Below are 14,682 nucleotides of genomic sequence, written 5' to 3' on the forward strand. Positions count from 1 at the left end.
ACCCGCAGGAGTACCGATATTTCCACCCGTCACCACCGTGCGCTGCTGCAACTGCCTGATCTTCGTCACCCAAGATTGTAGGAGTGTAATCGTATGTTGTATCCGTATGTTCGCACCAACAGTCGTTCCTCGTTGCATAGAAATATCACATAGAACTTGGATATTCGCAATTCCAATATCCGTCCAATGATTGATGACAGCGTCATTCTCTCATCTGAGTGGTTGCTCTCTCAGCAAATTGTACGTCCCCTCCATCTGCTCTGCAAGTCCCACATACGCTTCGACGAACATGACTTTGACGCGGATGGTGAAGTTTTATATATAGGCTGATAGATCGCAAGAATTTGGGGACGGTGCGCACTGCGTTCTGCGCATATCGGAGGGAAAAATGACGTCAGAGATGCGGTGCGCACTACGTTCTGCGCATCTCGGAGGGAAAAATGACGTCAGAGATGCGATGCGCACTGCGTTCTTCGCATATCGGAGGGAAAAATGACGTCAGAGACGACTGGGTCCACCCTTTACCCGACCCGCCATTCTCAAATTTTTCGGTTCTATCGCTTTCCCGGCTCTGCAGAGATGATGCAGTACATGTAAAAAAATGACGTCAAAGACGACGGGGTCCGCAGTCCCCCTCCCACCATCCCTAAATTTTTTTGGTTTATTGCTCGTTTGAAGTGACCCGGTTCCACAGCTGCATCTTTCCTAAAAGCGTGTTGGAACAGGTTTTCATCCTCTTCCTCTCCCTCTCTTCGCGAACCTACCGCCGCCTATGATGGGTGCACACCTCAGTATAAAAATCTGCACAAATGCTATGAGTAAAGTAGCAATGTATAGTTTCCCAAGCATGTAATGGAAATCCGTCAACGAAAAGCAGGTAGTAGGCGGTGCAGGTATAAAAAATCGGGGCCCAGAACATTGCCTCGAATACCTACGTTTATGACGTTCGGCGGAAAACAAGTCTCGACAGGAATTATTTTGTGTGTGTGTGTGTGTGCGTGTGTGTGTGTGTGCGTGCGTGCGTGCGTGCGTGTGTGCGTACGTGCGTGCGTGTGTGAGGAGAATAAACGTGAAAATCGTCATCCTGCGGCAAACCGCGAAATTGATCAAAGGGGCGGGGGAGTGAGGGATGAACGCCGCGGACTTAGGGGAAAGCTAGGCGGGTAGTGCCGTGGGTTTAGGGGAAAGCTAGGGGAAGAGGGCCGTGGGACGATAGGTGAGCTGGGGGGGGAGCTAGGGGGGAGCGTCGCCATCTTTGATTTCGAACTCTAATGTATACACTACTGGCGTACGTGTGTCGTATCTCTTTCTACACAAAAATTTCCCCTTCCCTCTCCGCGGTACTGAGCTATCGAGTAGATGGTCGCGGTATATCGCATTACCGATTTCGAGACGTGTTGATCACGCCAAGTGCCCAACAAATTTCGCGATATTGTTTTAGGCCTAGGATACCTCGCGGACGCCGATTTATTGTGCACGCGGTAAGTTCTTGGTCATTTTCTCCGAGTGACCAAGGAGCCGGAAAAATTCACGTCACAATATATACATATACAAGATGTGTCGTTTTAGGGCGATATTTTTATTTTTTTTTGTTCATCACCCGAAAAGTCTTTAGTTTGCATACAAAAACAAATCCTCGCTCCAAGGGAGCGCTGTCAAAAAATATTTAGAGGTAGCTCAACGGCATTGAAGGTTTCCCATTTGATTAACATGGGAAAATTTTTTTTTTACTATTATTGGTTCTCTCAAGTCTGATTAAATCATACGGTATTTTCCCTATAGGGTTTTATAGGAAATCGAATTCTCTACAAAAAACGGCTTAGGAATAATTGATGTGCAAACCTAATTTTCTACGGAAATATGTGTATTAGAGTTGTCAAATAATGATTTTATAAAAATAACTAATTTTTCGATAACTTTTCATGAAGAAACGTCGATAAGAATAAATGTTGTCGTAGGATTGATGAATAACTAACTTCAGCTGTTAGATTATTATTTATTCGGCGTAACAAAATCTGTAAAGTTATTTGCTTTACATATGAACTAATTTTTTTTCAAATCTTTTCATGATAATTACCAAAATCCAATTAAACGTGATCAGATTTTTTGTAACATTTGTCGAGTGATTCCTTTGACGATATTTCACCAGTTGAAACATGAGCGAATCGAAGCTAACCAAATATAAAATTAGGTTTGCACATCAATTACTCGCAAGCCGTTGATTTTACAGACAAAAGTCAAGAGACGTTTTTTGTAGAGAATTCGATTTCCTACAAAACCCCGTAGGGAAAATACCGTACGATTTAATCAGACTTGGGAGAACCAATAATAGTGAAAAAAAAATTTTCCCATGTTAATCAAATGGGAAAACTTCAATGACATTAAATATTTTCCTCTAAATATTTTTTGACAGCGCTCCCTTTGCGCGAGGATTTGTTTTTAGATGCGACCTAAAGACTTGTCGGGTGATGAGCAAAACAAAATAAAAAAATGTCGCCCTAAAATGACACACTCGCATATATATAATATAATGAGTTAAAAAGAAATAAGATCAAGTTTAGAAGTAAGTTTATTGAATATAATATTTAAGTAAAAGAGAATAAGTCATTCTTAGTGAAATGATCCATCTGTGAGCGCCACGCGATACTTCTGATAACATGTAATTACGTAAATTCTAACGGGAGAAGCCCGAATATCCGATGTTTGGTCTGTTTATTAGTATGTGCAAAATAAAATGTATATACTGCATTCAATACAATACAAAAGATTAATGGAACGTAAGTCGAATACGGATGAAAGAATGTTGATTTGAAACCCTGAGATACAAGAACAAGCGATATGTAACTGAACGTCGGTTCGTATTAGCTTGCTGAAGGCTGATCGACTACCAACCGCGATCCAGAGGATAGATCCTGTACATACTCGAAAAACAGAAAAGAGAGCGTCCGTTGATAATCATCGATTACAGAATTCATACAGATACTGAAAACTACAGTGCGCCTTAGAGGGAAAGAGCGAGACAGAACGGTCTTTATCACTGGAAATAATGTAAAAAATGGAAAACCGAAGTGTGCTGATTGGTATTCGAAAACGAGAAGAAATAAATGTATTTCGCGGTACACAGAAACGTGCCGCCTTTTTAAACATTTTCTCTCAAGTTTTTTGTAGAATATTTCTTATATGGTATATTGAAGCTGCCGCATCCTTGTAAATATATCCCGTAAACCTAGGAAGATGAGATAAAATCGATACGAGGCAATCAGTGTGGTTTGTCTTCATTAGTCAATTCTGCATAGCAACCCTCACGGGTGGCTTCAAATAAGCCACAAGCCACGGGCACACTTACCGCGCGTGATTTCTTTCACCGAATCTTATTGTTAACCCCGAAATTATAAATCGAATATATAGTTAAACTTGGGACTTTGATTAACTAATACCGTTGGAAATCAATCAATAGAATTAATTATTTATCACAAATCAGTATTCGGGTAATATCAAACCTGATTTGATGAAAGCTTTTTGAAGAATGGGATTCAAAGCTGGATCCAAGATTTCTCCAACATTTTGAAGCAGAATTGGGTCCCCAAATTGAATAGCTTGTTCTAGAGTCTTCATAAAGTCAAGCTGGCCGAAGTCGATCACCTTCAAGTCCTAAGAAACAACGTGAAACGAAATTTTTGACAATTCAACCAACCTTAATCAAATATAAAGGACATAATTTACTTGGACCTCAATTTCAGAGACCGTTATTGGAGAAATCCATTAAATTGTTGTATTGTAGCTACCATGGGAACTGTGTTTGTGTAACTACTATGTTTGTGTAATATTACTTTTTATTCACGCATGTCATGGACCACCATCTCTACTTTTCATAACAGATGGTTGTAGTGAGCGAGTGGTGCAGTGGGGAGTAGGATAGAGAAAGTGTATGAGTAGAAGAAAGTTAGTTCGCGGGAGACTAGCGTCTGCGCTTCTTCTGGAAATGTGGGATTAGCTGGGTCCTCCGCCCGGGTGCTAGAGCACAGAGATTAAAGGTGTCAGGGGCAGTGGGAAGGCGGGCAGGTACCGGTATGCGGGATGATCGCGGTCCTACCACGTGTCGTGGTGGCCGCCGCGAAAAGTCGATTTAGTGAAAAAATCCCCTCTCAAATATTTGAAGTGACCACATTAATTAATAACTCGGAATATTGTGACAAAAGTTTAATTCCAAGGTTCATTTAGTTGAGCTTAAATCAATTTCTATGGCAAAGTGTTCGTTTCGTCAATTAGTCGAAAACTAATTAATCATTTTCTGTACTCCTATATTCAATTTGTTTGCTTTGTTTTCTTCATTTTTTATTTACTTCGTTTATGTTCTTTATTTTCTTCATTCTCTGTATTTTCTTTATAAATAGGTCTTGCGTTCTTATTTATTATATCAGAGCTAGTGTCAGTATGTCAGTGCTAATTTCGGACCAAGCCTTTAATTACTTACACAGCAAAGATCAGAGCAGACAATTTCATGAAATTTCAGGCAGTGTTTTCTGTATTGCAAATTCGGTAATTATTAGGCCATTTATATAGCCTAAGCTGATATCACAAAGATATTCCTCATTTGATATTCATTGCATGATTGACAGATGGTGGAGACTCCTGTGGACAATTGCGTATACTCATCATTTAATCATCCTACAAGATTGTAGATCGTTGTTAAGCGTCAATTATTATTAATACATATGCGCATTGGACATCGTAAAACGAAGCCAGAATTCAGTAAAACATTGCGCAGGCCTTGCACGGTCGTGCTAATTACGAATATACGGTAGCTAGGATATGCGCGTCTCGGGATTCCGACGGCCAGCTCATACATATCAGCACGAGGCTACGCGTGGTAATACGGCAGTGCAGACGCGTCACGATTGTCTTCACGTAAACATTGCACTCAATCATACGTGATCAGCGTCCGTGAATTTAAAAGCCAGAATATTTATCCTTTTACTTTTGGGTCCAAGACATAAACCAGAGTACGTAGAAAAATAATATGAATTTGTTGCAAATGCTTTATTTCGACCGTTAGAACACACCATATCGTATATTCCAAATAGTAGTACCTACGGTTTGGTGCTGTTGTACAGACTAAATCGTGCAAAGTAATGTGCATCGCTACGCATACGCACTTTGTACGAAGCGTTGTGTATCGCTAAACATGCGCACTCAAAGCATGCCGATTGAGGTTAGGTCTAACACACAGCTGACGCTGTTTTTGATGCAATCATGACAAAAAATGGTGTATGCAACGAGCGACAAAACCAGTTGGTGCCTGGTGCCCAACATTTGTACCCTGTCTGTTGTTCTTGTAATTCTCGCATTTCTCACTTTAACGATTTATTCTACTATTTAAATTTGTTTCATTATTTTGGCGTATTTGCTAAGGTATCCGTCGATGTTCTGACTGCCAATAAGATGAATGAGTAAAAAATACATCGCAACAAAACTTTGGTTCAAAATAAGGTTCCGAGCTATTTCAAATACCAAAATCGCGTAATCACAATATCCGCCTGCAAAATTGAGGCCTTAGTGAAGTGGAAACCTTAGGAGAATTTTCATGGTCAAAGCTGGTAGATGAATATTCTTAGAGTGACTACCCAATTATCAGTATATTGTCCAGATCATTGAGGTTTTCGAATTGTGAGTGATATGAAACAATCCACGTCAAACCGGATTAAGTGAATCGAAAATTTCACTCGATACGTACTATTCTCTTCGGATTTATATAACAGATTATATGCATAAAATAAATGCATCAAAAACTTTTTAAATGAATCCAAAACAACTTTTCTCTATTGGTTCAATTTCCGTCCCTCCACCCGCGCGATTAGAATTGTGATTGGATACTTCCAGTGCTAACAGTCGAACATTAAGATTCCGAATGCACTCTAACATATCATTTATAAGCCCACTGTTTTTCTCGTCGTTCATACACAGCTGATTGATATCATTCGGGGATGTAAAAAAATATGATTGAAAAATTTCCGTAAAATCCTCAACGGTAGTTTGTGAAATACTGTGCAGAACATTCAAGGGAACAGCAACGTTTGCCTGCTACGGATAAACAATGTAACACGATGGTTCACTGTTTATATCATATTGATTGTCTGAAGTGATTTTGAGTCCGATACCTGGGGGTCCGTGCACAAATTTTTATCTCCACTTATAAGCTAACGATAAAATCCATATCGTTATTGAACATCAAGACTTGTGTCTACTGCCTAGTAAAAGGTCTTCACACATCCATGTGAAAATTGCGAAATATGATGGTGTGACTGCGGTGGTAGCTAAGAAATTGATCAATTATGTATTGGGATCGGCCGAGGATTATTGTCGAATCATCGTTAATGCTCTACATGAGTTGATTCTCACACGTTCCAACACCGATTTGGATGCTGTGATTTAGACCCCGCCGGTGGAAAATTTTTAAATTACCCTTAACAAAATCGAGTGACTGCTACCTTACATAAAACTTGCCAATAAACCAAAAATTCAGCTGCTCAACTACATCGCCAAGGATCCGGCTATATCCACGAGTGTTCATTCTTCCGTAACGTACGTGTATGCGTCGCTGCTGTCAACGATGCAACATGTGTAGGCAGTCAAGACATTGACACAGCTGAAGAAGTCGAGATACGTCATTCTGTGATTCCGAGTTGCAAGTTAGAACGATCCAAAGAAAAATGCCAACGAATTTGATCATTGCAGAATCAGAGAAGTGAAATTCTTCCTCAAATCACAGTGTTATCCCTACGGAAATTTGAACCTTGATGTTTTCAATAATCAATACGCTATTTTCTACACGCTATTCTACAGTTATTTTAAATTATACGAGTCGGGTCGACTTTTTTTGAAAGGGCGGGTAGTGAAACGAAGTTGTGTTGACACCCCTTATACAGCTTAGCAGTCGTCAAATGCTTAATCTGTCTATTGTACGGTTGCTCGGTCAACCGATATGATTGTAATAACAGTCAGTCTCGAGACCTCAAACGATAACATCTTGCAAATATATCCTCTTAACGTTACTTTGCTTTGTGTTTCTTATTTGGCTGAACGTTCCTCATTTCACACAGAGGACCCATTTTTCTCTTAAGGGGGTATTCTAGTCTAGAGGCCCGAATTTCGAGCATTTTTTGACGGTGAATAAAATAAAAGCTATTGATATTTTTACTATCCATTTTTTTATCATTTATTTATTTATATATTAAGAGCACACAAAATGAATTTAAAAACAAAAAAATAAATTTTCATGGAATTATGCGTCCTTGAAGTGGAAGGGGAAAACAAAAGGCAGTATCCTCGTCGCCACGATTTCTACCCTTGTGGTCATCAGAAAAAAAAAAGAAAAAAAAAGATTATTAATCTACATAAATGCAGCTATCGTACTAACCAAAAAAAAGTCGAAAAAAAATTTTTTTTTGCCAAATTACGGCTGTCCGAAAAAAATAATACGTTTTTTTTGACTTTTTTGGACGTTTCTGAATTTTTTAAAAATAGTAAAAATTATTATTTCGTTATAATAATGGTTCGTGCGATAGAGACATGTATTGAGAAGATTCTCACCAAATTTCAAGTAAATCGGTTCAATAGAACTTGAGAAATCATGTCAACCGTTTTGAAAAATGTAGTTTTGAGAAAAACGCGTTTAAAGTATTCGTTCCAGCCGAGCCAGTATTGAAGACGTGTCACTAAAATAGCTATATCTCTGAAAATAATTGAAATTTTGACTTGTCCTTTCAAGGACACATTCTTAAAAGGTTAAGCTTTGAAAATATAAAAAAAAAAAAAATCGAATTTTTCAAATTTCTACACTAGAATACCCCCTTAAGCAGCAATTCGTAGTGTTATATATTAGGGTGAGGTGGCATGAAATGAATAACTCGGTGTTTGAAGTAATCATGACTAATTCATTGACTCTTAAAAAGTGCTAATGCGTACGACTCGACTACCAGTGCGTAACTGAGGCGCACATGCGCTCCGTCTACACTCCCGCTACAGATCGGCGACCCATCGACAAGCTGGGCCTCTATTCGTGAGGTATTGTTTCGCATACATCACACGTAGATTGCCCCGTTTTTATAATATGTAAGTCCGGGTTCAAATGGCCTACTGTATCAAAGAAGCCAAACCTTTGCTGTTGCGCGTGAAATCATAAACTACGCTCCCCTCGTCGTCATCGATTGCTCCAAGCGGGACGAATCATTGAAAACTAGAGCTGTAGTTAGTAGACAACGAATGGGTGTAGCGTAATTTTTTCGTTATGCCAATGGATGCTCTGCATCGCGTCGTCAATTACGAATGCGTAATGACAGGAAAAATTACTCTCTACTGAATATTCCCTTCTTTCAATTGCTTCTTCACTTTCAAAAAATACGTAGACTGTTGCTTAACAACGAATGCATGCGTGACCAATACTTTCGATTGAATTATGAGTTTATCTGAATACTCTAACACTGGGGTTCAAATCCTTCCCAGGTTTGTGCAACTAACCCATATCCACCGCTTGTATATCACAATATCGATGAATTTTGATTTGAACAACGGTTGCAGTTTGCACATTCTTCTAAATGGTATTTGGTCGTTGAAAGGCTGGTTATTATCCCTGCTAAACAGTCTATAATTCAAAATAGGCTGCATTGCGTCCGCTGTTATATGTGCTATCCTTGCACAGTCTAACATCAATTTCACATTTTCGTGAATTGCACAGACATAAGCTGAGTGGGGTTCACTGGCTCTAAGTAGTACGCAGTATTTTGTTCTGAATTCAAAAAATTTGGAGAAGCCGACCCTCAGATCTAAATAGTGTTCTTGGAACATCCATTCTTTTTAGTTAGTTAAAATCAACCATTCTAGTTTTTACACTTTTTCATTGTACTCTTTGACAGAAAGATAATTCTTTTTCCCTGCCGTCACGTGGTTCATGTAATCGGGCGTATAGAAATTGACCACGCAATTGTCGGTAAGTTCGTCTACCTTTTTTCAATCATAAAATTCGGGGTTGATTAAATCCGGAACTGTTCTGCTGTCTTTTTGGCTATTGGTATCATATGGTTAGAAGCACTGAAGTTCTCACGAATTTTTTTGAAAGACTATGAGTAAACATGGTCAAGATTCGAATTATCTTGCTTCGGTCATCAGTAAAACGAAAAGCTATTTTTATTGTCTGTATTACGTATTATTTTTTTTTTACTTTATTACTTTATAAACTTCCTTTGATTCATCCTCCGATTAAATTTCACCTTTGATATGAAATATTTTCGAGGCCAGTGTTTCCTGTAACTTCAGGAATTTTTGCCAGGGAGAGTTTTTGTTACACAATTTTCTTTTACAGATAGGTGATGCACCAAATCCAAGCAGACTAATGTTCAATTCTGCATCATCGACAGTTCTCTTACTTGGCGTTGAATCCTCTTTACACTCCGTCGAACATACTTCTGCATTTGAACCAGCTTACGGATTGTCAGTGTTTGTTAACCTGTCAATAGTTTTACTCATGATTTCAGGTATTTTCATAACTCTTAACCTGCAGTAGCCGCACAATTTTTTGTCTGCAGATAAAGTCATGTCTTCCGTCTTCAATTTACGTAACATGCTGTGTAGTACAGGTTTCAAGTTTTTTGAAAACTTCTTGCTATGCTTTTTTAATTGAAACGGGTTAAATTCGTAATCATAGTTATTATATTCCCGTGGCATATGAATTGCGACATACTTCAGAAATTATGGATCCAGAACTTTCAAATCATCAAGCAAGTGTTACTCAAACGATGTTTGAAGATTCTGAAGGAATGGGCTGAGAGGGGTAAGAAAATTTCTGTATGGACGGCGGAAGGCTCTTTGTTTAAAAATGTAACTGGGGATTATGGCGAAGAGGCATTGAGAGATGGCTCAGTTATATAACTACGTAGAAAAACGGTGGGAATAACAGATAGCCGGTTTCACAGAACACTCATACAGCAAAATCTATGCAATTCAAAATCTAGTACAAGTTTTAGACTGATCAATGGCTACACAAAAACTCTCTACCTGGGTTCATTATGATGAAAATATGTGAAACCTCAATTTGAGAATACTGGGTATTTCGAAAAAAATTCGAAAATGTTTGATAACCTGTTACTTGAAGTCACTTCCTCGTGAGAGACGCCTAACCGCGTTGCGCGGTCATGGCGAGCGCTGTATTTTTCTTGATCAGTCACTGTTTGAAAATGCTTTTTATTCGAGTTTCATCTTAAAACTCACATATGTCTTAGGAAATTTAACTAGAAATATGCTTACATTTTATCAAAATTTTAAAAATGTGTTTTCTCCTTGAAAATTGAATTTGAAAGATATACTTGTACATAACAAATGGCCATTGTAGTTATAGCAAAATTGCAAAAATCACATATGAAATATGTTTCATGACCTCAGAATGAGCATAAGACCAAGTATGTAGGATGGATAAAACCAAAGATGTGACCGTTTGAATGTCCGCGTGTTTCCGTTTTTTACTCATTTTCCACAAAATTCTACCCTTTCCAACTTTAAAACTATTGAAAATAAAAAAATTCAAATAATAGTCAGATACATTCAGATCACGGTTATAAGCTGTCTAAAAAATTGTGTCGAATTTGAAGAACATAGTGTGCGGAAAGTGTTCGGTTTGACGTGAACTGACTCATATACACAGAGAAGGCTACGAAATGCCCCCGGTTGCTTTCTTTGACATTTATGGTACTGACAAGTCTCCACTCGGACTTAAACTAGACAAAGCAGTAATAACCAATAACCATTTGTTTTGGAAAATAATAAATTCAAGACATTGGCATGCGAATCTTGCACGTTAGTTGAACGAAAATTGCATATCAACAAGTAGCGGCGTGAAACAGGGCGTAAAAGCTCGATCTTATGTACGCGGAAACATCGATTCAAGTCTCGCTGTGCGCGTCCGTTTTTCTTCCATTGTATTTGTTAATTTCATTCGACCCCACTTTATTTATGTTATAGTAAATGTGTCAGAATTATACGATTAAAACAGTATTAGAGTCGTTTTGTGTATGAAGAGCACGGGTTATTTTTTTTGGTTATTCGTATGAAAAAAAATTACTTGTAGCTGAATTATTATTTATTTTATTTTTGTTAAATGCTTATGGCTCGAAACACACGTATAAAGTAGCGATATGCGAAAAAGCAATACCGAACTTGCTCTCATCTTGGTCTTGCCTCGATTTTCAATTTGCTCTCAAGATTTTGTTTGGGTTTTCAACGCGAGAGCACGACAAGAACGCGGTGTATGAATTCGAGTCTACACCAATATTACCATTAAGTTGCAACAAGAGTCTCGCCAACATTAGTTAGATTCAAAGGAAAACTGTTATGAATAAAGTACAATTAATTCTTGCAAAATCTCATGAATTCTTCGAGGTTACAATGACGTATGCATACAAACATGTGTGTATTGTACTTTTTGCGGATTTATACGTTATCGGGAGTGATATTTGTCCTGAAATACGTTAAATAGTAGAAAATATAAAGGAAATTTTGTTCTTACGTAAGAAATGGTCGGGTTAGACAATCGAAAACATTTCAATTAGCCAGCTGAAGCCTTTCGCAGACTCGGGCAAGGTTCACTTGCCAGAGCTGAAATTTTTTCAGACTTGGGTAGTAAAATTACCAAAGCTGTGATTTCGCAGACTCGGACGATAAAAGTCGCCAGAGCCGCACCTTATCGCTAAACACGTACTTGGGCAGCAAACTATGAGAGCCACTTCCCTCCTCAGAAATGGGAATCCGGATTCTGAATCCGATGTGCCTAAACTATTTTATTAATCGCGAATTTTCTGAGCTACAGACCAGGGTGATAACCGAGACTGTTCACTAGACTTGGGATCTCCAAACAAGGTTCTCGGCCACGGGCTAATGTCAGTGTCGCAGGAAGTTGTGTGCTTAACCGAAGCTGTGATTTTCCTAGTCTGATCTCTGATCTATGAATAACTCAATAAGCCTTAAAAGAAAAAACAAAATAGCAAAATAGCAATCAAATACATAAAAAAAAAAATTATGTCAGATATCTGGTATTTTGGCCTCCCAAATAACAATTCAAAATCATACAAACCAGATAAAAAGTATATAAAATGATGCAAAAAGAAACTTTAATTTGAAATGACATTCACTTTTCATCCCAAGTGTTTGTTGTGTTAAGGCTGAGTGATTGCAACTAAGTGAAATTTTTAACATTGAACGCATAGATTGGTTTAATTCACTTTACTTACTTAGAATTTTTTTGAGAAGTATTTGAATGACTCAACATGAAATTTCGGAGTTCGAAATTATTAATTTCTCTGTTTCGATCAATTTATACGGACTATTTTTTTTTTATCGGCAGAGAAACAGTTGAAAGTGCTAAAATCAACACCCAAAATTGAGCATCGCAGTGCTAGTTTTGCAGATTCGCTACTTCCAGTTCAGATATTTCAATGAAACTAATCGGTCGATAATTCTCATAGTTAATAATGAAAAATGAATTCTGTCCGATTACGACGTGGATAAATGGTGAAAGATTATGGAGGCTGCAAGTTACAAATTACTTGTAACGGAAATATTGTTGGTCGTATTTGAATGAAATTGATTGCATTTGAAAGATCAGAAAAAAGTAAGGGATACGTGGTTTTGCCTTTTTTAAAAATAATATCACATAGGGCGTGAACTACCCCTATACACACGCAACCAAGCTCACATTAAATTAGTAATACTTTGCTTTCGCTCGTCTTATTTAATATTTTAAAGCTCTTCATTTTAAAATTGAGGGGTTTCTTATTTTACATAATATTCGGTTGCATTAACGATAATAACCACCCGCACAAAGGCTTCTTGCTCCTGAATTAATTCGCACAAGAGGTCTTTTGGTAATGGATGCCCATAATTTTTTTTTTTTTCATAAGGGTCCGACAATTGAGTCTTAAGATGAAAAATAGAATGCATGAACTGTAATTTTTTAGCCCCCAGAACCAAGTTGAGACGCGAGTTTTTCCGAGTTTTTCCGAGACCAAGACTAAAAATAATTAAGACACAACTTGACAGACCAAGGACAGGATGTGAAAATTAAGATTTTATCAAGACCGAGACGAGACTGCCAATTCTCGACTGCTCTCGTCTCATATTCAGCTCTACAACAAAGTATTAAAAACTTAATAACAGCACATGTCTCTCAAATGATATTCAATCAACACGAATAAAAAAAAATCATAATTCTAATCAAAGCAATTTTTTTAAAACGATCTATTGAAAAAATCAAGCTCGCACGCGGTTTCTGTGGACATTATTCCTTGAACACTCTTTCTCGTCGTATTTTTTTCACACATTAATTATAATTCGGATAATGAAGGATTAATAAAACTAAATAGACGCACAACGGGACTTGATTCGATGTTCTCGCCCCCACTGAAATGGGCCATTACCTGCAGCGCCATGCCGCTACTTGTTAACGTGTGAATATTTGTGGTCTATGAACGTATGCCAATATTTGAAAATTGATTTCTACAACTCTGTGTGCAAAATTCGATTTCTGATACCTGTCGACGATATGTGAAATGCTCGATTCACACATTTTGATGCGCAGTGTGCGCAGTAATTACATCGCCCACTAAATGTAGAAGATGATTTACTTTGCAAACTGAATTTCGCACACTGAGTTGAGGAAACAGTATACAATATACGCATGCGGATACATCACCCTCGCGCTTCACGCACTTGTATCGTCATTTACTATTCTTGGTTGCGCATGGCTATGGCGTATAACTGTTTGACTAGTTGAAGCCTTAGTCAAGATGTAATAATACCATGAGTTGGAAAGAAATTGACTAGGGGCACTATGTAGTGCTCCTTTGATAGTTATAGCGATGTGTAAAACCATACATTTCTTGATTCCATATTCTTAATCCATTTGACTGCTTGACTTTGTGGGTCAATGACAAGAGGCCAACGTCCACCTTTCGTAATTATAATCCCGTTTTCAGTACTGAAGTCATCAGACGGCAGTCCTTGAATATTCCATTCTCGTATGGTTGTGGGATCAGTAAGAAAATCTTTCACATCTAACGAGGAAGAATGGGGAATTTCCATCTCTATGACCTATGAAATAACACATAGTGAATCAGATGCAGTGCAACAGTTGTGACGTAATAATGCAATTTGGTATTTGGTGGGAATTTCAAGAATATTGTAGATTTGTTTGTACTTATTTGTAGTTCTATCTAATTCTACAAAGAATGAATTTAAAACATTCCTTGGGCAAATTTTTGTATCCTAAAAGGCTGATATCTTTTTATAACGTACTCCTAACAATCATGGATTATAGACGGTATTTTTCGTTCAAAATTTTTTTTATATGAAAGAAAAGACAGGAAATTGATTGACAATTTCACTGGAGTTTCCATTCTCATTCAAATAACTCCACTGTGTTCATTTTACGTGTAGATTTTATGCACCGCCAATGATATCCTTGAGTTGAGTTCAACCTGAAGTTTGCACGCTTACGTTAGATTTCATAAAGGCGAGCCTTTGCATTTGGACGTTTGAATTGCGGTATATCTACTCATGGTGTAAGTATATAAGATGTGCTCTAAACGGAGATGCGCAGTAGCAAACTCACGAGATGAGCCCCTACGTGATGTTACGATG

The 14,682-nt window shown here is 37.9% G+C and overlaps 1 protein-coding gene across 1 annotated transcript in view; it reads right to left on the bottom strand.

Moving 5' to 3' along the window:
• LOC124185963 (dynein axonemal heavy chain 2) overlaps positions 1-14,682 on the bottom strand; it is a 670,443-nt gene that overhangs the window by 71,406 nt on the left and 584,355 nt on the right. Inside the window, exons 38-39 of the mRNA XM_046577226.1 lie at positions 13,918-14,133; positions 3,501-3,651 (exon numbers count right to left, since the gene is read on the bottom strand). Of these exons, the coding sequence (XP_046433182.1) occupies positions 3,501-3,651; positions 13,918-14,133 (367 nt within the window). The remainder of the gene's footprint in view (positions 1-3,500; positions 3,652-13,917; positions 14,134-14,682) is intronic.

This window comes from Neodiprion fabricii, chromosome 7 (genome assembly GCF_021155785.1).
Source record: "Neodiprion fabricii isolate iyNeoFabr1 chromosome 7, iyNeoFabr1.1, whole genome shotgun sequence".
Lineage (NCBI taxonomy): Eukaryota > Metazoa > Arthropoda > Insecta > Hymenoptera > Diprionidae > Neodiprion > Neodiprion fabricii.